General features: G+C 46.8%; 1 protein-coding gene, 2 non-coding genes and 1 pseudogene across 4 annotated transcripts in view; all 4 read right to left on the bottom strand.

The window, feature by feature from the left end:
* Positions 1 to 1,192: 1,192 nt before the first annotated feature.
* On the bottom strand, positions 1,193 to 1,358 carry LOC115463884 (annotated as a pseudogene).
* Positions 1,359 to 1,757: 399 nt separating this feature from the next.
* TRNAG-UCC lies at positions 1,758 to 1,829 on the bottom strand. Its single transcript has one exon. It is a non-coding gene; the product is annotated as a tRNA-Gly (tRNA).
* A 610-nt stretch (positions 1,830 to 2,439) lies between these two features.
* On the bottom strand, positions 2,440 to 2,522 carry TRNAL-AAG. The gene has a single exon. It is a non-coding gene; the product is annotated as a tRNA-Leu (tRNA).
* Positions 2,523 to 14,020: 11,498 nt separating this feature from the next.
* SH2D4A (SH2 domain containing 4A) overlaps positions 14,021 to 26,532 on the bottom strand; it is a 186,652-nt gene continuing 174,140 nt past the window's right edge. For both annotated transcript variants that reach the window (XM_030194502.1, XM_030194503.1), the window contains exons 9-10: positions 22,050 to 22,270; positions 14,021 to 14,282 (exon numbers count right to left, since the gene is read on the bottom strand). In XM_030194502.1, the coding sequence (XP_030050362.1) occupies positions 14,190 to 14,282; positions 22,050 to 22,270 (314 nt within the window). In that variant the 3' untranslated portion in view covers positions 14,021 to 14,189. The remainder of the gene's footprint in view (positions 14,283 to 22,049; positions 22,271 to 26,532) is intronic.

The raw sequence follows: 26,532 nt of genomic DNA, 5'->3' as shown, positions 1-26,532 counted from the left end.
GACGTCAGAACCTGTTCCGGGCGAGGAGGCTATTCCGGGCTGTCCAGAGTGGAGCGCATCGACACCTCCTGAACAGAGGGTGAGCGGTCCTCTCGGTGCCGATGCCTGCTGGGTGCCGAATCCCTCGGCGACCCAGAGCTCTCGGTGCCGACACGGGGAGGAGACCGGTGTCGATGCTTCTTCGACTTCTTCCGAAGCATGTCACCGGAGCTCCCCGGCACCGACGAGGAGGACGTAGAATCCATCCGTCGCTTCCTCGGGGCCGAGACCGAAGAGGGTCGATCCCGGGGGGGCTGTACCGCAGGAGCCCTCAGGGTAGGGGGAGACCCACCCGAAGGCTCACCGCCACCAGCAGGGGAATGGACAGCCCTCACCTGCACTCCTGACGATGCACCTCCGTCCGACGACATCAGCAGACGAAGTCTCGGTACCACCGACGTCGATGCAGTCGCCCGATGCCTCGGCGCCGATGCAGAGGTCCGATGCCTCGATGCAGTCGATGGAGCGGCAGCCAAGGAAGATGGTCCGGACGCTGACGACGTCGATGCACTCGATGCCTCCGGTGCCGATGTCGACGAAGAGCCCGAGAACAAAACGTTCCACTGGGCTAATCTCGCTACCTGAGTCCGCCTTTGTAACAGGGAACACAGACTGCAGTTCTGAGGGCGGTGCTGGGCCCCTAGACACTGAAGACACGCAGAGTGCCTATCAGTGAGCGAGATTACCCGGGCGCACTGGGTGCACTTCTTGAAGCCGCTGGAAGGCTTCGATGTCATGGGCGGAAAAATCACGCCGGCGAAATCAAAAGCCGAAATGGCGAAATTTGAAGCACCAAAATTTAGAGGGAGAAAAATCTCGACTGAGGCCAAACTAGGCCTACCCCGTCAACGAAAGAAAACTTACGGGGCAAAAGTGAGAAAATTACGGGAAGGGCAGAAAACCCGAAAGGGTCTTCCGGAGCACTTCCGGAGCGCTTCCCGAACTTTTTGAAAGAAAAAACAAGAGAAAACACGTCGAAAAGGACGCGCGAGGTCGACTCTCTGGGGCACGAACGGCGTAACACGACCGTACCGAGCGCGGACGAAAGAAGACTGGCCGGCTCGAGCCGGTTTCGGGCGGGAAGACGGCTGCGCATGCGCAGTGCGCATGGGCGCGCGAGGACTAGCAAAGGCCTTTGCTAGTAAACTTTCCGATGGAGGGGGCTGCCGAGGACGTCAACCCATCAGTGAGAACAAGCAGCCTGCTTGTCCTCGGAGAATCGGTTTAATACGAGGCCCCCGTTTAGACGACATATCAGATATTAAAGTGATAAGAACAGATACTACACGCTATCTTAACCGAAAGGCCGAGAACGATACCAAGCAGCGAACCTCAGGGCCGGCGTCCTTGTCCGCCTCTCTCGGGCTCATGGCAACTAAAAGGCTGGGTGCGGAAAGCGGCGATGTAACGAGAGCCCTGCGCCGGCACGCCCGCCACCTCTCTTAGCGTCAGAGCTCGGTATGCGGAAAGTGGCACGCACTGGCGGAGAATGATAAAAGGAACTTGAGAGAAGCGACATGTAGACAAAGGGAAAAAGCAAAAGAGAGCATTCTTCTGCTTTTCTCTCTCTGCAACACAAGCTTGCGTGGGCTCAGAGAAGGGGCATTTGGAAGGGAAATGGAGAGAAGCAATCATATCAACGGGTCCCTTTTGATGATGGAAAGAGGAAGGAAAGCAGACACTTTTGACGATGAAAAGAGGAAGGAAAGCAGACAAGTTGCATTGGCTGGGAATCGAACCCAGGTCAACTGCTTGGAAGGCAGCTATGCTCACCACTATACCACCAATGCAGGTGAGAACTCACCTTGCTTCGTGTGTGAAAAGTCTCCCTCAGAGAGCATCTCTGATTAGAAAGGTTTCTGTACATGCTCTGATCTCAATTTCTCATCTTCTGTGAAAGCTTAGGCAGCCCACCATAAGCTAGGAATGGGCAGAGTGATGCAAGTATCTAAACTATGGAATTGTTCTTATTTAGAAGCAAATATTGGGCATGGTACCAGCTATGCTTCAAACGTTTTGCATCCAGGGGTTTCTCCTTGCCATGCTCAGCAGGTTTAGTACTGCAGAAGGACAAACACATTTTAGCTTTTATGCATAAGAAGCAGACAAAAGAGTGGGTCTCTTGCCCACCCTGGGTTGGTGCTTGAGTGTGCCTTGGAAAGATTAAGGCTTGCCGAAGAAACCTAAAGCAGGTTACCCTACAGGCTAAGGTGCTAGGTCATTAACTGGAAGGAAACCTCACTTCGGGGTATCTTGTTCTATTCTGGAGCACCAGCCCACCATTTAAAACTGACAGTCAGAGACCTGGGAGCCCTGGACTCAGAGAGATAAGGTGGGCCTCTTGCTGCAGGAAAGAATGGAAAGAGGCCACTGCTGACAGCAGCAAGATGAGAGAAAGCTTGGCAGTGGTGGGATTCGAACCCACGCCTCCGAAGAGACTGGAACCTTAATCCAGCGCCTTAGACCTGCTCGGCCACACTACCCTTGACAGCCTACTGTGCATACACTGCTCTTCATGAATACTGTGAAAGGAGCACTATCCTGCTTCCTTTCCCAGCACTGCCTGTTTTCTTGCCTTTCCTGGTGATTATCTACAGATTTCTCTTTCTCACCAAGGACTTTCTGTGCCTTTGTCAGTCTCTTCATTCTGCCATATCTATCCTCTCCTCCACCTTGACAGTGGAAGGACACCCTTCCACTTGGGTGCCTGGTACAAAGGATAAAGAGGGGAGTAAAACAGTCCTTCCCAGAGTGCTTCCTCTGTAGCGTAGGGGAAAGTGCAGTGCTCCCTTGTAGCCTTAAAGGCAGAAGTACAAGCCTTCTTGTGCATCAGTGTGAAGGCTGTGCAAAAAGCCACACTAGTTGAGGATTTTTGGGAAAACAGTTTTTTTTTACCGCCCTCCCTTGCCCTGCTTTCTCTTTTTGCTTTCTTTCTTCCTAAATGGGCTTTGACTGGGAAATGAAAGCTCAAGTTACAGAAACTGAGGTCCAAGGGTTCAAATCCCAGCTCCCCAAATGAGCAAACAATAAATTTAAAAAATAATAAGTAAATAACAAAATCAAGCCAGGAACGGTGCACAAAGATGAGAGAAAGCTTGGTAGTGGTGGGATTTGAACCCACACCTCCAAAGAGATCAGAACCTTAATCCAGCACCTTAGACCTACTCAGTTTTGATATCTGTGGCATTACTTACATACTTATGTAGCAGTGTATGCACCGTAGGCTGTCAAGGGTAGTGTGGTGGACAGCGCTGCATATGCCTTGTAGCACTATAAAAATGATAAGTAGTAGTAGTAACATATTACATAAATATATATTTCATATGAAATATGTATTACATATCTAATGTATAATATATTTATCTAGGCCAGGGAATATTGACAGCCTGAATTTTTGACTCCTACCTTGACCCCTGTCTGGAATTTGACCCCTGAACTAAAGTTTTGACTCTTTAGTTTACTTTTGACCCCGACCAGAGAATATTGATTCTCAGCCTGATGTTTTGACTCCTACATAAAAGTTTTGACCCCTGGCATGAAATATTGACGCTTTTCTAGAATTTTGACCCCTGACATGGAATTTTGCCCGTTCTTTAGAATGTTAATCCATGCACTGTTTTGCCTCCTTAATTTAGGTTTGAACCCCCAAAAGTGAATATTGACCCTCGGTCTGAAGATTTGAATCCTTTGAAAAATTTTGAACCCTGGTATAAAATTTTGACTCTTGTCTAGAATTTAGATCACTGCACAGGTTTGACTCCTTAATTTGAATTGACCCCCAACATAAACTATTGACCCTAAGTGTTGAGTTTAGACTCCTACCTAAAAGTTTTGACCCCTGGCCTTTAATTTTAACTCTTTTCCAAAGATTTGACCCCTGCATAGAAGTTTTGACTCCTTAATTTGCATTTGACTCTCCACCATGGAATATTGACCCTCAGACTGAAGTTTTGACTCCTACCTAAAAGTTTTGACCCCTGACATGGAATTTTGCCAATTTTCTAAAATTTTAACCCATTCACTGTTTTGACTCCTTAATTTAGGTTTGACCCCCCCCCTCCCAAACTGAATATTGAATTTTGACTCTTTTCCAGAATTTTGACCCCTGCAAAAGAAATTTTGACTACTTAATTTGCTTTTGACACCTAACATAAAATATTAACCCTCAGCCTGGAGTTTTGACTCCTATTTAAATGTTTTGAACCCTGACCTTTAAGGGCCTTTGTATGAGCAGTGCTAATGGGCTGACAAATAAATTAAAAACAGTAGTGGTGACAAGACTAAGTCCTGTGAAACACCACAGGAAATAGTATGGGATTTCGAGCTAGACCAGTTCTGTATCACTTTAAATGAGCAACTACTAAGAAAGGATAACCATTTATAAACAATACCAGACATTGTCAGTGACTGCAAATGTTCCAGTAATAGATTGTGATCAATCAGATCAAACACCAGCAGATAAGTTAATTGAGATAAGTAAGGCAATCCTACCTTGTTCAAGTCTTAAATGTAGTTCACTCAAAAGGGATGTCATTATTGTCTCAGTACTATAACCTTTCCTAAAGTTTGACTGTCTTGGATGTAATGCATTTATAGATTCAGAGTATAATTGAAGCTCTGAGAAGACAATGGTTTCCAATATTTTTGTCAAAAAAGGAAGATTGGAAACCAGTTGATAGTTGCTTGGGGAAAGGGGGTCGAGTGAAGGTTTTTTAAAACTGGGCTTTACCAAGGCTTCTTTAAGAGCTTTTGGAACAACTCCTTCTGTAAGGTTACTATCATTGAATATAGGTAAGTTAATAAAACCAAAGATGAGATTTTAGGCCAATCTGAAGGTATAGGATCAAGAGAACAATAAATAATGGAGAGACTAGATATTATCTTTTGGAATGATGTAAATGAGGGAAGCTCAAATGAGTGCCATGATCCTGAGACTTGAGAAGGGTTTGTCATTTAGTATGTTAGTAATGGTTGCAAACTGTGGATTGGATCAAGAGGAGGGAGGGAGGGCCTGCCCCTGGATTACCAGGGCTTTTTGGTTACATGGATGGGGGGGGGGGAGCAGTGGCGTACCAAGGGGGGGCGGTCCGCCCCGGGTGCACGCCGCTGGGGGGTGCCGCGGCGCACGCCTGCTCCTCCAAGTTCGCTAAACATCGTTCATTTGCTGCAGCTCCCTCTGCCAAGGCACCCCCCCCCCAGCGGCGTGCACCCGGGGGGGGGTGTCATTTCGCCGGGGGGGGGGGGGGGGGAGGTGTCATCTAGCAGGGGGGCGCACTGCACCTGGGGGGGGGGGCATCGGCGCTCCGCCCCGGGTGCCATCCAGGCCAGGAACGCCACTGAGGGGTGGAGACCTGGGAAGGAAGGGGCTATTAGACTAGCAGGGAATCATACAGAAAGTTATCGGGTGCAGGAAGTTTAGAGTCTGGGGCTCCCCTTAACCCATCTATGTTGTCTACAGGACAATAGATCTACACCTAGATTTGAGGCATCAGCAGACTGTTTAAGCTTGTCTGCATTGCTGCAGATCAGCTAATATTTTCTCTCTCAAGCAGGGGCATAGCCAGACAGCAGATTTTGGGTGGGCCTTGGCAAGAAGTGGGTGGGCACCAAGTGTTCTTCCCCCACCACCAAAAAAATATCTAAGCTGATGGAAAAATGCTTCTCTCCACCTTGGCAGTCTACAGCAGGCTTGTGCTGAAAACAGAACATGCGCAGGTGCCAGTATCATGGAGAGCAGCGTTTTTGCTACCCTCAGGGTGAAGCCTTCAGCTGGCAGAGCTTGGGATCCCCAACAGCTAGCGCTAAACATGTGCTACTGTTGGGTGGGCCTGAGCCCTAACTAGTTGGGCCTCGGCCCACCTGTGGCTACGCCACTGCTCTCAAGGATTTTAATATGCTCTGTACTGATGTCTAAATTTGATCGCTGAACCCCTTCCTTCCTTCATTGTTTGTCCCAAATTAGCACATAGAGCACTCTTTAACAGCATGCTGCAGCCTGCAGTATTCCTATCCTAACATTTAGCCAGCGTTTTGACTCAGATATTCAATGCTGGGCCATTTCCAGCAACCACCATTGAATTTCTGGGTTTTTCAACGCCATTTAGCACATGACCAGTTACATTGATATTCGGACTTAACCGGCCATGGCTTAGTGGGCAAAGATAAGGCCACATAAATAGACTTATTTGCCTACTAACCCTAGCCGATCAAGTTCTGAATATTGAGACTTAACCAGTCATGCCCTCACAACACCCTCAGCATTGCCAGTGAATGTTAAACGCTGCTTTAAAAGATCAGTTATCCACCGAGACGCAAGTTAACCGGTCAGTGTCCATTCCAAGCCAGTAAACTTGCTTTGAATATCAGCTGATATGTATTTTGCTTACTTTTAAATGAAGAGTATTTTATTATACTAGTGGTATTTACTTCTAGTCCTCAAGGGCTGGAAAGGGTTGTTCTTTCAGGCTATCACCAATGAATATGAAGTAGATACAAGTATGCATGCACATTCAAATCATGGATATTAAGGGGTATCATGAGAGCCACACCTGTTCACAGCACTCATTGACCACCAGTGACTATCACTGCTTTCCATATTCTTATAATTTAACCTGGTGTTTTCTAGTATTCAAAATACACACAGTAACAGAGAACCAGAGTGTTCTCTTCATTTATGAACTGCAGCAGTGCTTCCCAAATGTGTCCTAGGGCAGTGGTCGGCAAACTCATTAGTCAACAGAGCCAAATATCAACAGTACAACGATTGACATTTCTTTTGAGAGCCAAATTTTTTAAAACAAACTATATAGGTAGGTACATTGTTATTAACTTAATTAGGGTGCTCCTAAGCTGGCCTTTGGTATAAGTTAAGCAGTATATTAAGTTTTAATAAACATACTGATGCCAGTACATTGTGGCCTGCTACTGACATATCTTGCTCTGATCCCTTTCGGATGATATTGAAGCAAGAAGGCGATTTCTCTTTCATCTCCAGCATATAATTATGCATTCAAAGTGTTCTCTTATCCCTGGAGTCTCATTAGTGCATATTCCAGGCAGAATGATTGAGTCAAGCACAGATTCTAAGGAGGAGTATTCTGAAGTGACATCTGATAATTATTCAGAAGATTCTACTTATAAGGAGCACTTCAGAGTACCTTATTCATTTGTTAAGAAATCTGTCATCATCATTTTCTTTTTTTTTAGTTGGAGTAGGTGGGACTTCTAGAACTAATGTTACTGAATCCCTGTAGTTCTGTGCCATTCAGAATATGGGTAGCTTTAGCTATCTACTCAGTCCTGGCCAGCATTGTGCAGCAGGACTGAACTCACTCAGTTGTCTTGGCTATTTCAAAGTGCAAGGAACTTGTGCAAACAGTATCTACCATTCACTACTTTTAATAGAATTACAGCATTAAAACCAACCATTCAAAAAAACTGTATAACTCCACCCCCACCCCACGCAGCATGAGTTTGAGGTGCACTGCTACCCAGCCCCACCCTCGGCTCCCCAACAGCCCTCCTCTCTTCAATCCTGCCGGCCGTGGCCACCCAGGATTTAAACCTTACCTTTTTATTTTAAGTCGCAGCGACCGACAGCTCACTTCCAGGCTCCAGCTTTTCCTTTCCCGCTCAGTGACTCCCGCCCGCCCTCGCGGAAACAGGAAATACCTCATCAGGAAGGCGGGGCATTGAACGGGAAGTGGAAGGCTGAACTGAGCCGTCGGCCCGTCGCTGCAACTTGGGCGGCCACCGGCAGGAACGGAAAAAGGACGGAGGGCTGTCGGGGAGCTGAGGGCGGGCTCAGCAGGGGTGGGTACCTATGGACTGACTGTGAGCGCCGGACGGTGGTGGGGAGTGGACTCGCGAGAAGAGCCACACTCAAGGGGCCAAAGAGCCGCATGTGGCTCCCGAGCCGCGGTTTGCCGACCACTGTCCTAGGGGAACTACAGCCAGTCAGGTTTTCAGTATATCTGCAATAATGTGCATGAGATGTTTGACTGCATTGCCCTCTTCTGGTTGTAAATTTCTGGCACATCCATTGCAGCAATCCTGAAAACCCAACTGGCTTAGGCATTTCCTAGGACAGGTTTGGGAACCACTGGATTATAGTATTTTTTTGCTATTTAATGTTTTTGCTTCCATAGGTGGAAGAATCTTAGGTGCCTCAAATTGGACACCCGGAACCTGCTCCTGCCTCAAACAAATGTTAACATTCCTGCAGGCCAGAGCAATGCCAGAAAAAAACCAAAATCAATCCTCAATGCAACTGCATTGAATGGAGGCTCCCCTGCCCCCAAATACTACTTTGACTGGGTGACCAAACAGTTGGATGTGGGAGGGGCGCTTGATGTAGTATACTTGGATTTCGACTGATAAATAAATTGAGTGCCCTCGGTATGGGAACTTGACTGATTGGGTTAAAAATTGGTTGAATGATAGGAGACAGAGGGTAGTGGTAAATGGAGCTTGCTCTGAAGAAAAGGATGTCGTCAGTGGAGTACTGCAGGGATCGGTCCTAGGGCCAGCTCTTTTTAATGTCTTTGTGAGCGATATTGTGGAAGGACTGTCTGTTAAGGTTTGTCTCTTTGCGGATGATACTGAACTCTACAACAGGGTGGACACACTGGAGGGTGTGAATGACATGAGGAAGGACCTAGCAAAGCTGGAGGAATGGACCGATATTTGGCAACTGTTTAATCCCTAATAATGAAGGGGCATGCACTTGGGTCGCAAGAATCTGAGGGAACGGTACAGTATAGGGGGTGAAGTGCTTCAGTATACGAAGGAAGAGCGGGACTGGGAGGTGATTGTGTCTGATGACCTTAAAGTTTCCAAACAGGTATAAAAATCGATGGTCAAAGCCAGAAGGATGCTTGGGTGCATAAAGATAGGCATGACTAGCAGGAAAAAGGAGGTGATAGTGCCGTTGTGTAAGTCTCTAGTGAGGCCCCATTTGGAGTACTGCGTGCAGTTCTGGAGACCACACCTATGGAAAGATATAAACAGAATGGAGTCAGTCCAGAGGGCCGCTACGAAATTAGTAAGCGGTTTTGAACGCAAAAATTATAGGGACAGGCTTATGAACCTCAACATGTATATGCTGGGAGAGAGGAGACATGATAGAGATGTTTAAATATCTCAAGGGCATTTATGTACAGGAAGAGAGCCTTTTTCAAATGAAGAAGAGCTCTGGAATGAGGGGGCATATGACAAAGTTAAGAGGGAATAGGATTAGGAGTAATCTAAGGAAGTACTATTTCACAGAAAGGGTGGTGGAGGCATGGAATGGCCTCCCGGTGGAGGTTGTGGAGTCGAGGACTGTTCCAGAATTTAAAAAGGCATGGGATAAGCATGTGGGATCGCTTAGGAACAGGAAGAATTAGCGGTTACAGAGGATGGGTAGACTGGATGGGTCATATGGCCTTTATCTGCCGTCATGTTTCTACCACAGCTGAGTAGAAGCATATGCAAGGGTGGGGAAGAGAAGAGACACGAAGGGGAAAGCAAAGGAAAACAGACGAGAAAAATGAAAAAAAAGGAAAAAATAATTTTCACACTAGCTCCTAAAAATGAAGAGGAAGAACAATTTTATAAACCACTCAACATGTTTTCCTGACACTTGCAATCCTTGTGCTTCAGATCTTGTGTGAGCAGTGGGAGTGTGCTGTATATTATCACTTGCACAAACTGTAATATATATCACATTTTCAGGCATAGCTCTTAGAGTTTATACTATTACTGGCATTCAGTGCACATATTCTCCACACTGCATATGCAAACAGTGCCTCTTTTGTATCCAGCAAAGTGCAAGATAAAAGGCTTCTTTGGGAGTGAGAATGCAGACATACAGTGGTCTTCTTTATTTTACTAGTACTAGGAGATCAAATGATAGGGACACAGATTAGATAGTGTTAAAAAAAACAAAATCAGCCCCAGGCAGTCTTAAAATGAAGATTACTACCCGTACCTGGAAATCAATGCAAACAAAAATTAAGGGCCAAATGTTTTAAAAGCATTATGTGGTGACCTCAGAAGTAATTTGCTAATTCACCTCCATTCTGGACTGACATTGATTCTAAGCATAAAACTAATGTGTAGACCAGGAGGTGGGGCTTGGGGTGGGCAGTGAAGTTAGATGTACATCTGGCAAAAATTCAGCCACTGTGTACAGCTTCTACTTGTAGCTTAGGACAGCAAAAAAAAAATAAAAAAAGGCCTAAATTATGAGAAGAAGCAACAAGGTGTTGCCACCTTCCACATATATTCAGTGTGTCATTTAAACAACTAGTGTCACCGAATATTAGGAATACATGTTTGTTTGAAACATATCCTATGTCATTTCATGTTGTTGGCAAATGAAAACAAGCAGAAAACACCCTATAATTTTATGTGTTGTCCATTTGCCGTTAATAGTGTGTGCTCTTCTCAAAGAGGATGCACTCTCTCAGGAGCACATATTCTTTTGAACATGTGGACACTACAGGTACTCAGAATTGTGCACCATTTCTGAAAGTGTGCATGCTGTTTCCCCAATAGAGTGTGTACGTACAAACCACCATGCATCAGAAAGTGTGCACTCTTTGCATATAGTATGCAGTCTTTGAGAGAAGAGCGCATACTATTAACATTGCTCCAGTGACAACATACGGGAAAAAACCCTGAATGTTCCCAAAAGTGACAGGGGAAACCACACAAAACAAAACTTTTCTGTATATCCTTAATGAATATAAAGTAAGAACTGACATAAATGGCAGTCATGTCCACTGAGTATTAGGCCCAAGGTCGGCAGGATAGAACCAAGGAGGTTTTATGACAGGAGATGGCATGACGTCAAAAAGTTGAAGCTGCTTTCCCCGTGCAGCCGCCATATTGTGTAACCCCAAACACTGGCAGACGCTATTGAAAACAATAGCAAACTTGTGAGGTTTATGTCTGCGTGTATGTGCGCTTAAATTTGACAGCTTTATTTTTTTTGAAAGCTTCCTATATGTAACCAGAGATTTTTCAGGGTTTCTTGGGTTTTTTTTTTTTTTAACCTCTGGGAGGGGTGAAAAAGGAGGTTAAACAGGCCCTAGGACTATTTTGTGCAAAGATTTATGGTTGGAGGTCGTGAGACTGGTTTTGCTGGAACAAGTAAATCAAATGTTGTTTTTAGATAACGGGGCCATCAATGAGTAGGAGCTGAAATAGACTGGGAATTGCCACGTACACGTGGAGGGGCATAATCGAACGGGGCGCCCAAGTTTTCCTGAGGACATCCTTGCAGGACGTCCTCGCGAAGGGGCGGGGAAACCCGTATTATCGAAACAAGATGGGCATCCATCTTTCGTTTCGATTATACGGTCGGGGATGCCATAATCTCAACATTTAGGTCAACCTTAGAGATGGTCGTCCCCGGTTTTCGGCGATAATGGAAACAGAGGACGCCCATCTCAGAAACGACCAAATCCAAGCCATTTGGTCGTGGGAGGAGCCAGCATTTGTAGTGCACTGGTTCCCCTCACATGCCAAGACACCAACTGGGCACCCTTGGAGGCACTGCAGTGGACTTCAGAAATTGCTCCCAGGTGCATAGCTCACTTACCTTGGGTGCTGAGCCCCCAAAACCCACTCCCCACAACCGTACAACACTACCATAGCCCTAAGGGGTGAAGGGGGGCGTGGGAGGGGTTAGTGACCACTGGGGGAGTAAGGGGAGGTCATCTGGTCAGTTCGGGCACCTTTTTGAGGCTTGGTCGTAAGAAAATAATGGACCAAGTAATGTCGCCCAAGTGCTCGTCAAGGACGCCCTTCTTTTTTCCATTATCGGTCGAGGACGCCCATGTGTTAGGCACACCCCAATCCCGCCTTCGCTACGCTTCCGACACGCCCCTTTGAACTTTGGTCGTCCCCATGATGGAAAGCAGTTGAGGGTGCCCAAAATCGGCTTTCGATTATGCCGATTTGGGCAACCCTGGGAGAAGGATGCCCATCTCCCGATTTGTGTTGAAAGATGGGCGCCCTTCTCTTTCGAAAATAAGCCTGATAGTTAGAAAAAGTATAAGAGGAATAGTTTATCACTACATAACCAGGAATCTTGTTAACTCTGTGTAGCACTTTTAGCTCTAGGCTGGTAAATTCCTCCACAGGAACATAGAAAAGAAAATTATTTGTATTTACTATTTATGAATTGTAATTGGCAAAGTAGCAATTAGATGTCTATTTTCTTATTTGTAATAAACAAACTTCTATGGTAAATTTATGATTGACTAATGGTGTATCTCTTCCTGTGTTCTTTAATCCAAATTATTTTATCCAGGGAATAAATATCTGAACGTTTAGCCTTGCATCTTGCAGCCTGTCTGATAAGGGGACATAGGTATAAGGTTAAACACAGCCAAGGAGTTTTTCTCCAAGCAAGGAGAACTTCTCTAAGGCTAAAGTGTAGTTCCCTCCTCAGGGGCAGGATTATAGTCCCCACAACTTGGCCCCGATACTCAGGCACAGCCGAGGCCTTTCTTAAAACTGCCCCTTACAACAACTGAGTCTCCAATGGCTCACTCTCCAGGATCCCCCCCCCCCCCCACCCAAGGTAAAAAAAAAAAAGAAAGAAAAAAAAGCTTGGGTTATGTATGGGAAGCTTTCAAATAAAAAAACAAAACCCAAAACACACATATAGGCAGTCATAAACCTCAAGTTTGCTATTGCTTTTGTTAGAGTTTGCAAATGTTTGGGATCATACAATATGGTGGCAAGCTCCGCCCACTGGCTTCAGCCCAGGGCATGGGCCAAATAGACTCATGCCATCTTCTGTCATAAAATCTTAATGGATACAACCCATGCCCTTTCTTCCACATTAAAACCATCAGCAACTGTACACACTCTATACTAATAAAAAAGCTTAAACACAAAATCCATTCTCAGTTTTATAGGGGGGAAACCCTACTTTTTAAGGGGGTGTTTAACTGAGGAAAATTTTCATATGCTGATGCAGGAACTGAATAGTCACTGACTCTGTCCTACATTGCTGACAATTCTTTTTTCAAGTATAGATCCTCACACACACCTACTGGGAAGGTAAGGAGTACTATCTTTCAATGTGCAATTAAGAGATACCACTCCTTTCTTCCCAACTGATGACTGTATAATCAAAGAAAAAAGTACCCCTTATTTTGGCTTGTATGGCAATTGCCAAGTCCAATACAGCCCCTCTATAAACCACAGCTAGTTGCCCAAGTGGTCCCTTACACAAAGTTAAGCAACCCTCTACTTCTACATACAGATCTGAATATTTTATATTTTACTTAGGCAGTCCATGTAAAAAATTGGCAAAACAGCCTAATTTTGTACAGGCCTTGAGGTCAGAAAACAGACATTTTAAGCCTGTGGATCATACACACTTTCACTTCTCTGAGGTGAAGTCTTTTCATAAAATACACATATATAGCACCAGGGAAGAAATAAATGCATCTGGCAGCACACACAGCAGAAGCAGCTGATTTACAGTAGAGCATTTTCAAAATCAGAACGGGCATCATTAGCACAACTTACATGTGTAAATGGCTCTTTGGCCATTTTCAAGTCCAAACAAAGCCCACCTCTTTACCACTGCTCACTTGTTCTGTCCTTTTATCCTCACCTCTTTATTCCCTTACCCTTAATTGTTCTGTCTGTCTGTCTTATCTAGATTGTAAGCTCTTTGAGCAGGGACTGTCTTTTTTGTGTATGGTGTACAGCGCTGCGTATGCCTTGTAGCACTATAGAATAGAAATGATAAGTAGTAGTAGTATTTGGGAAAACTGCACATCCAAGGTGAGCCAGATAAGGATCCGTCTTGCAAATCTGCAATCTTTGCAATGTCACTGTGGTTTTCAATGCCAGCGAGGTCTCAATTTCCACCTCAAGCTCTTTATATTCAGCTCAGGACTAAGGAAGTATGATGCGACTTAAAACAGGTGTAAATGGTCTGCTGGTCATTAATTAGATGCACAAAAATTAATTTCCTTTACCATCACATTTATTATAACAAATATCCCAAAATCAAAAAGAAAGACACCCCAAACAACTGTTTGAATGTTTGCCGTGAGTGCACTGTCAAGTCCTCTACTCCAGTTCTGCAGTTTATTTTTTTCCAGGCACAAGCCGCAGCTCAGTTGGTGTAAATGTTTTTAGTCAAAGAGATAACTGTAGTCACATGTATGTTGCTGTTGACCACATGGATAAAGAAGCTGCTCCTTCCCCAGGGATGTGATTGGCTCTTCCTGTTTGGGAAAAAACCCCAAAACATAACTGATTAACCTGCGGAGTCTTATGTATCCAGAAATTATAAGCTGCCATTACCGCAAACACAAACAGCTCTCTCCCTCCAGATTATTATACCGACTCACATCTTTTGTTATTTTCCCCTTTAAAAACAATTTCAACTCTTATGTGCAAAGTATTATCTTATCATCCTTACTGCAGAAGCTGCATCTTTAGAGTTACTGGTTGCATCATTTAATATGATTAGCATAATAATGCACATATAAGCCCTATCCCCAGTGTTACTCTACATGTTCTTTGAGATTTTTAAAGATTTCATTAAACCAGTCACAGAGGGGGCTGGGGACAAACCCCCTACCCTATCATATGCACATGATCCTATTATGATAGAAGCATGGAACTATATCATATGACTGAAATGTGGCATATTTTGCTGGACTGCCATAATAAAGACATAAAAGACTGTCCATTTTATCTTTGTGTCACTTCATTGTAGCAGTATAGCGAATGCTACATACCTGTAGAAGGTATTCTCCGAGGACAGCAGGCTGATTGTTCTCACTGATGGGTGACGTCCACGGCAGCCCCTCCAATCGGAAACTTCACTAGCAAAGTCCTTTGCTAGCCCTCGCGCGCCCGCGCGCACCGCGCATGCGCGGCCGTCTTCCCGCCCGAAACCGGCTCGAGCCGGCCAGTCCAGTATGTAGCAAGACAATACACTTCAAGGGAAGACACAACTCCAAAGGGGAGGCGGGCGGGTTTGTGAGAACAATCAGCCTGCTGTCCTCGGAGAATACCTTCTACAGGTATGTAGCATTCGCTTTCTCCGAGGACAAGCAGGCTGCTTGTTCTCACTGATGGGGTATCCCTAGCCCCCAGGCTCACTCAAAACAACAACATTGGTCAATTGGGCCTCGCAACGGCGAGGACATAACTGAGATTGACCTAAAAAATTTACCAACTAACTGAGAGTGTAGCCTGGAACAGAACAAACAGGGCCCTCGGGGGGTGGAGTTGGATCCTAAAGCCCAAACAGGTTCTGAAGAACTGACTGCCCGAACCGACTGTCACGTCGGGTATCCTGCTGCAGGCAGTAATGAGATGTGAATGTGTGGACAGATGACCACGTCGCAGCTTTGCAAATTTCCTCCATGGTGGCTGACTTCAAGTGGGCTACCGACGCTGCCATGGCTCTAACATTATGAGCCGTGACATGACCCTCAAGAGCCAGCCCAGCCTGGGCGTAAGTGAAGGAAATGCAATCTGCTAGCCAATTGGATATGGTGCGTTTCCCTACAGCCACTCCCCTCTTGTTGGGATCAAAAGAAACAAACAATTGGGCGGACTGTCTGTGGGGCTGTGTCCGCTCCAGATAGAAGGCCAATGCTCTCTTGCAGTCCAATGTGTGCAGCTGACGTTCAGCAGGGCAGGAATGAGGACGGGGAAAGAATGTTGGCAAGACAATTGACTGGTTCAGATGGAACTCCGACACAACCTTTGGCAGGAACTTAGGGTGAGTGCGGAGGACTACTCTGTTGTGATGAAATTTGGTGTAAGGGGCCTGGGCTACCAGGGCCTGAAGCTCACTGACTCTACGAGCCGAGGTAACTGCCACCAAGAAAATGACCTTCCAGGTCAAGTACTTCGGATGGCAGGAATTCAGTGGCTCGAAAGGAGGTTTCATCAGCTGGGTGAGAACGACATTGAGATCCCATGACACTGTAGGAGGCTTGACAGGGGGCTTTGACAAAAGCAAACCTCTCATGAAGCGAACAACTAAAGGCTGTCCTGAGATCGGCTTACCTTCCACTTGGTAATGGTATGCACTGATTGCACTAAGGTGAACCCTTACGGAGTTGGTCTTCAGACCAGACTCAGACAAGTGGAGAAGGTATTCAAGCAGGGTCTGTGTAGGACAAGAGCGAGGATCTAGGGCCTTGCTGTCACACCAGACGGCAAACCTCCTCCAATGAAAGAAGTAACTTCTCTTAGTGGAGTCTTTCCTGGAAGCAAGCAAGATGCGGGAGACACCCTCTGGCAGACCCAAAGAGGCAAAGTCTACGCCCTCAACATCCAGGCCGTGAGAGCCAGGGACTGGAGGTTGGGATGCAGCAGAGCCCCTTCGTCCTGCGTGATGAGGGTCGGAAAACACTCCAATCTCCACGGTTCTTCGGAGGATAACTCCAGAAGAAGAGGGAACCAGATCTGACGCGGCCAAAAGGGAGCAATCAGAATCATGGTGCCTCGGTCTTGCTTGAGTTTCAACAAAGTCTTCCCCACCAGAGGAATGGGAGGATAAGCATACAGCAGACCTTCCCCCCAATCCAGGAGGAAGGCATCCGACGCCAGTCTGCCGTGGGCCTGAAGCCTGGAACAGAACTGAGGGACCTTGTGGTTCACTTGAGATGCGAAGAGATCCACCAGGGGGGTGCCCCACGCCTGGAAGATCTGTCGCACCACACGGGAATTGAGCGACCACTCGTGAGGTTGCATAATCCTGCTCAACCTGTCGGCCAGACTGTTGTTTACGCCTGCCAGATATGTGGCTTGGAGCACCATGCCTTGACGGCGAGCCCAGAGCCACATGCTGACGGCTTCCTGACACAGGGGGCGAGATCCGGTGCCCCCCTGCTTGTTGACATAGTACATGGCAACCTGATTGTCTGTCTGAATTTGGATAATTTGGTGGGACAGCCGATCTCTGAAAGCCTTCAGAGCGTTCCAGATCGCTCGCAACTCCAGAAGATTGATCTGTAGATCGCTTTCTTGGAGGGACCACCTTCCTTGGGTGTGAAGCCCATCGACATGAGCTCCCCATCCCAGGAGAGACGCATCCGTGGTCAGCACTTTTTGAGGCTGAGGAATTTGGAAGGGACGTCCCAGAGTCAAATTGGAGCAAATCGTCCACCAATACAGGGATTCGAGAAAACTCGTGGACAGGTGGATCACGTCCTCTAGACCCCCGGCGGCCTGATACCACTGGGAGGCTAGGGTCCATTGAGCAGATCTCATGTGAAGGCGGGCCATGGGAGTCACATGAACTGTGGAAGCCATGTGGCCCAGCAATCTCAACATCTGCCGAGCTGTGATCTGCTGGGACGCTCGCACCCGCGAGACGAGGGACAACAAGTTGTTGGCCCTCGCCTCTGGGAGATAGGCGCGAGCCGTCCGAGAATCCAGCAGGGCTCCGATGAATTCGAGTTTCTGCACTGGGAGAAGATGGGACTTTGGGTAATTTATCACAAACCCCAGTAGCTCCAGGAGGCGAATAGTCATCTGCATGGACTGCAGGGCTCCTGCCTCGGATGTGTTCTTCACCAGCCAATCGTCGAGATATGGGAACACGTGCACCCCCAGCCTGCGAAGCGCCGCTGCTACCACAGCTAGGCACTTTGTGAACACCCTGGGCGCAGAGGCGAGCCCAAAGGGTAGCACACAGTACTGGAAGTGGCGTGCGCCCAGCTGAAATCGCAGATACTGTCTGTGAGCTGGCAGTATCGGGATGTGAGTGTAGGCATCCTTCAAGTCCAGAGAGCATAGCCAATCGTTTTGCTGAATCATGGGGAGAAGGGTGCCCAGGGAAAGCATCCTGAACTTTTCTTTTACGAGATATTTGTTCAGGGCCCTTAGGTCTAGGATGGGACGCATCCCCCCTGTTTTCTTTTCCACAAGGAAGTACCTGGAATAGAACCCCAGCCCTTCTTGCCCGGATGGCACGGGCTCGACCGCATTGGCGCTGAGAAGGGCGGAGAGTTCCTCTGCAAGTACCTGCTTGTGCTGGAAGCTGTAGGACTGAGCTCCCGGTGGACAATTTGGAGGTTGAGAGGCCAAATTGAGGGTGTATCCTTGCCGGACTATTTGGAGAACCCACTGATCGGAGGTTATAAGAGGCCACCTTTGGTGAAAAGCTTTCAACCTCCCTCCGACAGGCAGGTCGCCCGGCACTGACACTTGGATGTCGGCTATGCTCTGCTGGAGCCAGTCAAAAGCTCGCCCCTTGCTTTTGCTGGGGAGCCGCGGGGCCTTGCTGATTCGCACGCTGCTGACGAGAGCGAGCGCGCTGGGGCTTAGCCTGGGCCGCAGGCTGTCGGGAAGGAGGATTGTACCTACGCTTGCCAGAAGTATAGGGAACAGTCTTCCTTCCCCCGAAAAATCGTCTACCTGTAGAGGTAGAAGCTGAAGGCTGCCGGCGGGCGAACTTGTCGAATGCGGTGTCCCGCTGGTGGAGAGACTCTACCACCTGCTCGACTTTTTCGCCAAAAATGTTATCCGCACGGCAAGGCAAGTCCGTAATCTGCTGCTGGACTCTATTCTCCAGGTCGGCGGCACGCAGCCATGAGAGCCTGCGCATCACCACACCTTGAGCAGCGGCCCTGGACGCAACATCAAAAGTGTCATAAACTCCTCTGGCCAGGAATTTTCTGCACGCCTTCAGCTGCCTGACCACCTCCTGAAAAGGCTTGGCTTGCTCAGGGGGAAGAGCATCAACCAAGCCCGCCAACTGCCGCACATTATTCCGCATGTGTATGCTCGTGTAGAGCTGGTAAGACTGGATCTTGGACACGAGCATAGAGGAATGGTAGGCCTTCCTCCCAAAGGAGTCTAAGGTTCTAGCGTCCTTGCCCGGGGGCGCCGAAGCATGTTCCCTAGAACTCTTAGCCTTCTTTAGGGCCAAATCCACAACTCCAGAGTCATGAGGCAACTGAGTGCGCATCAGCTCTGGGTCCCCATGGATCCGGTACTGGGACTCGATCTTCTTGGGAATGTGGGGGTTAGTTAATGGTTTGGTCCAGTTCGCAAGCAATGTCTTCTTCAGGACATGGTGCAAGGGAACAGTGGACGCTTCCTTAGGTGGAGAAGGATAGTCCAGGAGCTCAAACATTTCAGCCCTGGGCTCGTCCTCCACAACCACCGGGAAGGGGATGGCCGTAGACATCTCCCGGACAAAGGAGGCAAAAGACAGACTCTCGGGAGGAGAAAGCTGTCTCTCAGGAGAGGGAGTGGGATCAGACGGAAGACCCCCAGACTCCTCGTCAGAGAAATATCTGGGATCTTCCTCTTCCTCCCACGAGGCCTCACCCTCGGTGTCAGACACAAGTTCACGGACCTGTGTCTGCAACCTCGCCCTGCTCGACTCCGTGGAACCCCGTCCACGATGGGGGCGTCGAGAGGTAGACTCCCTCGCCCGCGTCGGCGAAGCTCCCTCCGCCGACGTAGTCGGGGAGCCTTCCTGGGAGGTGGCCGCGGTCGGCACCGCACGCGGTACCGACGTCGGGGACCTCAACCTGGGCGATGGGCCAGCCGGCGCCACGCTCGACGGTACCGGTGGCGCAAGCACCGCCGGTACCGGAGGGGTAGGGCGCAACAGCTCTCCCAGAATCTCTGGGAGAACGGCCCGGAGGCTCTCGTTTAGAGCGGCTGCAGAGAAAGGCTGAGAGGTCGATGCAGGCGTCGACGTCAGTACCTGTTCCGGGCGTGGAGGCTGTTCCGGGCTGTCCAGAGCGGAGCGCATCGACACCTCCTGAACAGAGGGTGAGCGGTCCTCTCGGTGCCGATGCCTGCTGGGTGCCGAATCCCTCGGCGACCCAGAGCTCTCGGTGCCGACACGGGGAGGAGACCGGTGTCGATGCTTCTTCGATTTCTTCCGAAGCATGTCACCGGAGCTCCCCGGCACCGACGAGGAGGACGTCGAATCCACCCGTCGCTTCCTCGGGGCCGAGACTGAAGAAGGTCGATCTCGGGGGGGCTGTACCGCAGGAGCCCTCAGGGTAGGCGGAGACCCACCCGAGGGCTCACCGCCACCAGCAGGGGAATGGACAGCCCTCACCTGCACTCCACCCGATGCACCACCGTCCGACGACATCAGCAGACGAGGTCCTGGTACCACCGACGTCGATGCAGCTATCCGATGTCTCGGCGCCGATGCAGAGGCCCGATGCCTCGATGCACTCGATGCAGGGGCGGCCGAGGAAGATGGTCTGGACGCTGACGACGTCGATGCACTCGAAGATCCCGGTGCCGATGCCGACGAAGAGCCCGAGAACAACACGTTCCACTGGGCTAGTCTCGCTACCTGAGTCCGCCTTTGAAGCAGGGAACACAGACTGCAGTTCTGAGGGCGGTGCTCGGCCCCCAGACACTGAAGACACGACGAGTGTCGATCAGTGAGCGAGATAACCCGGGCGCACTGGGTGCACTTCTTGAAGCCGCTGGAAGGCTTCGATGTCATGGGCGGAAAAATCACGCCGGCGAAATCAAAAGCCGAAATGGCGAAATTTGAAGCACCAAATTTAGAGGGAGAAAAATCTCGACCGAGGCCGAAAAAAGGCCTACCCCGACGACGAAAGAAAACTTACCGGGGCAAAAAAGCTGGAAGTACGGGGAGGATTTACACGAAACCCGGCGGGGGGTTTCCGGAGCACTTCCCGACTAGTGACAAAGCTTTCCCGAAGGAAAAAAACACGTTCAAACAAATTGGACGCGCGAGGTCGACTTTCCGGGGCTCGACACGGCGAAAACACGACCGTACCGAGTGCGGACAAAAGAAGACTGGCCGGCTCGAGCCGGTTTCGGGCGGGAAGACGGCCGCGCATGCGCGGTGCGCGCGGGGGCTAGCAAAGGACTTTGCTAGTGAAGTTTCCGATTGGAGGGGCTGCCGTGGACGTCACCCATCAGTGAGAACAAGCAGCCTGCTTGTCCTCGGAGAATCTTTAGTACCTATTGCAAATATTTTAACTCTAGCCCACTGATAGTGAGGCTTGGAAACTAGTGCTCTAAAATGATAAGCATCTGTCAAAAGTGCTTGAATTTAACTCCACATTCCTTCTCACATTCACAGACAAAATGGATGAACCATACGAGTTACTTCCATACACTTCACAAGCACCATCCTCTTGAATATCAAAACTGTTCCAGCACTATTGGGGGCGGGGGGGGGGGGGGGGGGGGGGAGATCACCAAAAGCAGATGAGGAGATGCCCCTTTAATAAATGAGAAAAGAATACTACAGCTTCCCAATCTTTATAAATGAAAACACTTCTACTAAAGTGCTCTCTTTAAGAGATAAAGTTGCTATCTGACGCACAGCAGGACTGGGAATTTTAACTTACCTTAGATTCTCTTTTAAGCCTGAAACATGACTTTACTATATCTCAATTTTATTTATTTGTTGCATTTGTATCCCACGTTTTCCCACCTATTTGCAGGCTCAATGTGGCTTACATAGTACAGTAGAGGCGATCGCCAATACCGGTATGAACAAATACATAGTGAGGTTATGGTAGCGAATGATTAAGTGTGGTAGACACATTGGGGGGTCACAAAATTTATTTTTGGATGCGCGTATTGGGCGCGCACCAAATGACATTTGATGCACATAGGTCAATACCACCCAGTTACTGTGTGAGACTTCACTGCTAGGTCAATGGTTTGTGGTAAGGTCTCAGACCCAAAATGGACATGGCAATTTTCATTTTGCCACACGTCCATTTTTGGCACAAAAAAGGCATTTTTTGCAGTTGCACTGAAAAATGATTCTGCGCGTGCCCAAAATATGCGTCTACACTACATTTGTCAGCACACCTTAGTAAAAGGACTCTTCAGTGCTTTGAAAATGAGCTCCATACTTGCCTATAAATAGATGCTTTTTTTTAACCCTCTTACTCCAAGGGACCAGATATAAAATAATCCTTCAATTTTGCCAACAATAAACCTTTCCACTACAGACTGTGCTATTTTAAATCAACCTCACACAATAAACTGCTTACTTTGTGATATTCAACCAGATCGGCCAGAGTAGAATGCTGTAGTTGATCTACTCCTAGGAAACTGTAGGAATCACTGGAAGCGTCAATCATGAAATGCTTGTGTCCTTCTTCTGACCAGTAGGAAAGCACATAGCCTTTAATTTTTTCACTGACTCTGATTAGGAAGCTTCCTGGTGCTGCTGAGTTCAGAAGGTCCTCTGCTTCTTGTCTGGATATAATACCTATCCAAAGAGGACAGAAGAAAACCAAGTAGATAAGATACTGCCTTCCCAGATCCTTCCCTGACTGAAGGAAATTTGACTGGATCAATATTTTGCATTAATTCAGTAAGCTTTCCTTTAACTTTCCCCCACTGTGTGCAGGTTTATAATTTTTCTTTTTTATTGTTCAGGGTATTATACTTGGATTATAGAACAATCTTACATAACTTTACGTATCCATGTGTATTTGAAGTCCTTAACCATCTTTTTCTTCTGAACAGTTAGAGCGAAACACTTTTGTTTCATTTATTTACTTTCAAAGCTGTTAAACCAGGATTCATACTGCTGAAAGGGAGTTAAGTCAGATGTGTGCAATTCTTATACCACTCTAAAAGGACATTTCACAAAGGAAACCTAAAATGGCATCAAATGCAAACCTTAACAGAGAAAATTAGAGAAATAATGATACATAGTAACATAGATGATGGAAGACCTGTATGGTCCATCCAGTCTGTCCAACAAGATAAAATACCTTGACAATACTCCCACTTGTGGCCTGCGATATCTTAACCCTTCTGCATTTATTTAAAAGCTTAAGCCACATCCAAAATATATATGGGAGCGGTTGTTAATCCTTACAACCAGAATATCAGTACATTACTTTAAAAAAAAAATTCATATCTAAATTTTGCAAAAGTTATTCTTGTGTATAGCATTGGCCAGAGTTCTTGGTCCAGACTGCCTTGGGCCTGTGTCCTCTGTATGTTGTAACCTCAAGCAGGTAAGCAATTTATACATCAGTGGCATACATGGGCAACTCGTGCCACTTGTACTAGACGCCAACTGAAATCGGGGTTCTCAGTTTTGACCGAAACCAAACCAGCAGCCGAAATTTGCTATTTGGTTTCAGCTGAGAATGAAACTGGCTACTCCCCCCCCCCCCCCCCCCGGCAGACAGCAGGTCCTCTCAGACCAGCCACCGCCCCCCCTACTTTTAAATGCCCTGGTGATCTAATGGCAACTCCCCTCATGCCACCTGGACCTACTTTTTAAATCTCCTGGTGGTCTAGTGGCCTCCTTCAGGCAAAAGCGATTCCCAGTCACTTTTGCCCCCACCAATTCCTCAGACAAAATGGCTGCCAGGACTTCTTGTGGCAGCCTTGTGAGACTGCTGTGGGAGGTCCTAGTGGCTATTTTGGGATTGTTCCTGCTTAAGCGGGTTGCAATCCCACAATGGCCACTGGGACTTCCCACGAGTGTCTCGCGAGGCTGCCGCAAGAATTCCCAGCAACCATTCTGGCTGAGGAACCAGCAAGGGCAAGAGCGACTGGGGATCGCTCTTGCCCAGAAGCCACTACATCACCAGGAATTCTACAAGGTATAGGCCTGGGCAGCCCAAGGTGTGTGTATGGGGGCAGTTAAAAGTAGGCCCGGGGTGGGCCTTTGGGTTGTGGGAGGGCAGAGGGGCTGAGGTGGAGGAGAGAGGTAGCGGAGGCTGGCCTGGGAGGTGGCAGCGACCCGAGGGGGGCCAGGGAGAGAGTGTCTGTTTCAGATGAAAATGCACTGGTATTTTTAGCCAAAACCCAAACCCGGATTTTGGGTCTGTTTCGGGCCCGAATCCGAAATTTGGTTGGCCTCAACTTCTACATTTGAGACATTAGACTCAGGAAGGAGGAATGAGCGGGAGAAATAGGGAGGGAAGGAAAAAGAAATGGACTTAACTGGAGATGGATAAGGAGAACAGACAGCAGAAAAGAATAATCCAAAACTAGAATGGATGGCAAGTAAAATGTAGCAGATTTGGAAGGATGCAAGAGCCAGAAAAAGTACTGAGAAGTAAAAATATACCAAAAATGAATGCCGAAAAGAAAAAGAGATACAAACAAGAAAATCTAGAGGGGGAAATAAACTAGGGAGGTAATTGAATTTGCTGAAGACAAAGTTATTCAAAGTTGTTAAATCACAAGAGAACTGTAAAAAATTGCAAGACGACCTTATGAGACTTGGAGACTGAGCATCCAAACAGTAAATGACTTAATGTGAGCAAGTGCAAAGTGATGCATGTGGGAAAGAGAACCCAAAGTATAGCTATGTGATGCAAGGTTCCACATTAGAAGGCACAACCCAGGAAAAGGATCTAGGTGCCATCAAGAGTGCAGAGACGGCTAAGAAAGCAAATAAAAGTTAGAAAATTTTAGAAAAGGGATGGAGAACAAAACAGATTATGTTGAAATAATTTTTATTAACAAAATCAAAGAGGTACAATGTTCAACAAAACTCTTCAGGTTCAGAGGGTAAAAACTCCACTACCACCCCCACCTCCCCACCCAAACATTCGGTGACTCTCCATGAGTACAACAAATCATATCGCCATCAGTTAAAAATTGAACAAATAACTGTGTGCTCTAGAAGAAAGAGTAAGCCAGAAGGGCTCCATTTCTATCACTTAGTGTGGCTGCACCTCGAATACTGTAATTCTGATCATATCTCAAAAGAGATATAGTGGAATTAGAAGATGTACAGAGAAGAGCAACAAAAATTATAAAGGGGATGGGTTTGAAGAAGAGATGGCTGAGAAGAGATATGATAGATGTTTATAAAGTACTGAGTGGAGTGGAACAAATAGATGTGAATCATTTATTTACTATTTCCAAAAATATTAGGATTAAGGGGCAAACAATGAAGCTACTAAGTAGTAAATTTAAAACAAATTGGAGAAAATGTTTATTCATTCCACGTGTAAATTAAACTCAAATTCTTTGCCAGAGAATGTGGTAAAAGCAGTTAGCTTAGCAGGGTTTAAAAAAAGATTTGGATAATTTCCTAAAAGAAAAGTCCATAAGCTATTATTAAGATGGACAGGAAAATCCATTACTTTTTTCTGGGATAACTAGCATAAAATCTGTTTTACTCTTTTGGGATTCTGCCAAGTACCGGTGACCTGGATTGGCCACTGTTGGAAATAGGATACTGGGCTTGATGGACCTTTGGTCTGCCCCAGTATGACAAGGCTTATGCTATGTTCTTATATCCAAAAGGCCAGCTCATTTTCTTGAATTGAGAGGGACTTGAAAAAATTATAAAAGAACAACAAACCTTAGTTCTATAATATAACCAAGAATGAAGGAATACCAAGATTTGTCCCATAACCAACAAATGTCATCAAACCTGTAGATAAAGGCAGTGGAATTGTTATTATGAACAGCACAGATTATACTAATGAGCTCCAAAGACAATTGGATGACTGTGAATTCTATATTCCTTTGGCGCATGATCCAACAACGAAATACAAAAAGATATCACAGAGTTAATAGATATTGCATCCAAAATGGGATTTGTAACCAGCAAAGAAAAATAATTTTTACAAGTCACACATTGAGTGATCCTACTCTGTATATTTTGCCTAAAATTCACAAGTCCCTTGAAAAATCACCTGGTAGGCCGATCGTGTTAGGCAATGGATCTATTCTGGAGCCACTTTCCATTTTTGTGGATTTTTTTTTCCCTCAAGACCACTTGTTCCACTCATTCCCTCATATATCCGAGATACCACTCACTAACTGATACTATAATGGTTACTTTGGATATTGAATCCTTGTACCCCAATATCCCTCAACTCGAGGCTCTCACCATAATTGAAAAAAACATTACAAGGAAGAACCACACAGACATTTCAAACCATCTGATTTTGACTTGTGCATCCCTTGCCTTAACAAAAAATTATTTTTGTTCACACAGCACATTTTATCAACAGATAAAAGGAATGGCTATGGGGACAACGATGTGCCCTGGCTTGGCTAATCTGTATGTCGGAAATTTTGAACACGAACATCTTGAATCTAATCCATTTTCACGTCATATTAAGATCAGAGATAGATTGATTTTTATTTTATGGCAAGGGAACGTTGACCACAATGGATCCCAATTTGAAATTTCAGATTGAATATGCTGATAAAGTTCACTTTATGGATCTTACTATTACCAAAAATGAACATTTTTTTTTAAATTACCGTTTAGAGGAAACTGACTGATAGAAATGCATTTTTACATTATTCAAGTTACCACAATCCAAGTTTGAAAAGTAACCTGCCACTGTGCCAAGTTTCTGTGTCTCCAATGCATTTGTTCCGATTTTGAGGATTTCAACAAACAAGTGAAGTTAATGCGTGAAACATTTCTAACAAGAGGGATATGCAGTGAAACATGTCCAAGCAGGCTATACTAAGGCTATGGAAGAAGATCGCGGTACATTACTTCAGCAGGTCAGTTCCAGAAAGAGACCA

This window comes from Microcaecilia unicolor, chromosome 2 (genome assembly GCF_901765095.1).
Source record: "Microcaecilia unicolor chromosome 2, aMicUni1.1, whole genome shotgun sequence".
Lineage (NCBI taxonomy): Eukaryota > Metazoa > Chordata > Amphibia > Gymnophiona > Siphonopidae > Microcaecilia > Microcaecilia unicolor.
Note: the sequence above shows the minus strand (reverse complement) of the source record. Positions and strands in the feature narration are given on the sequence as shown.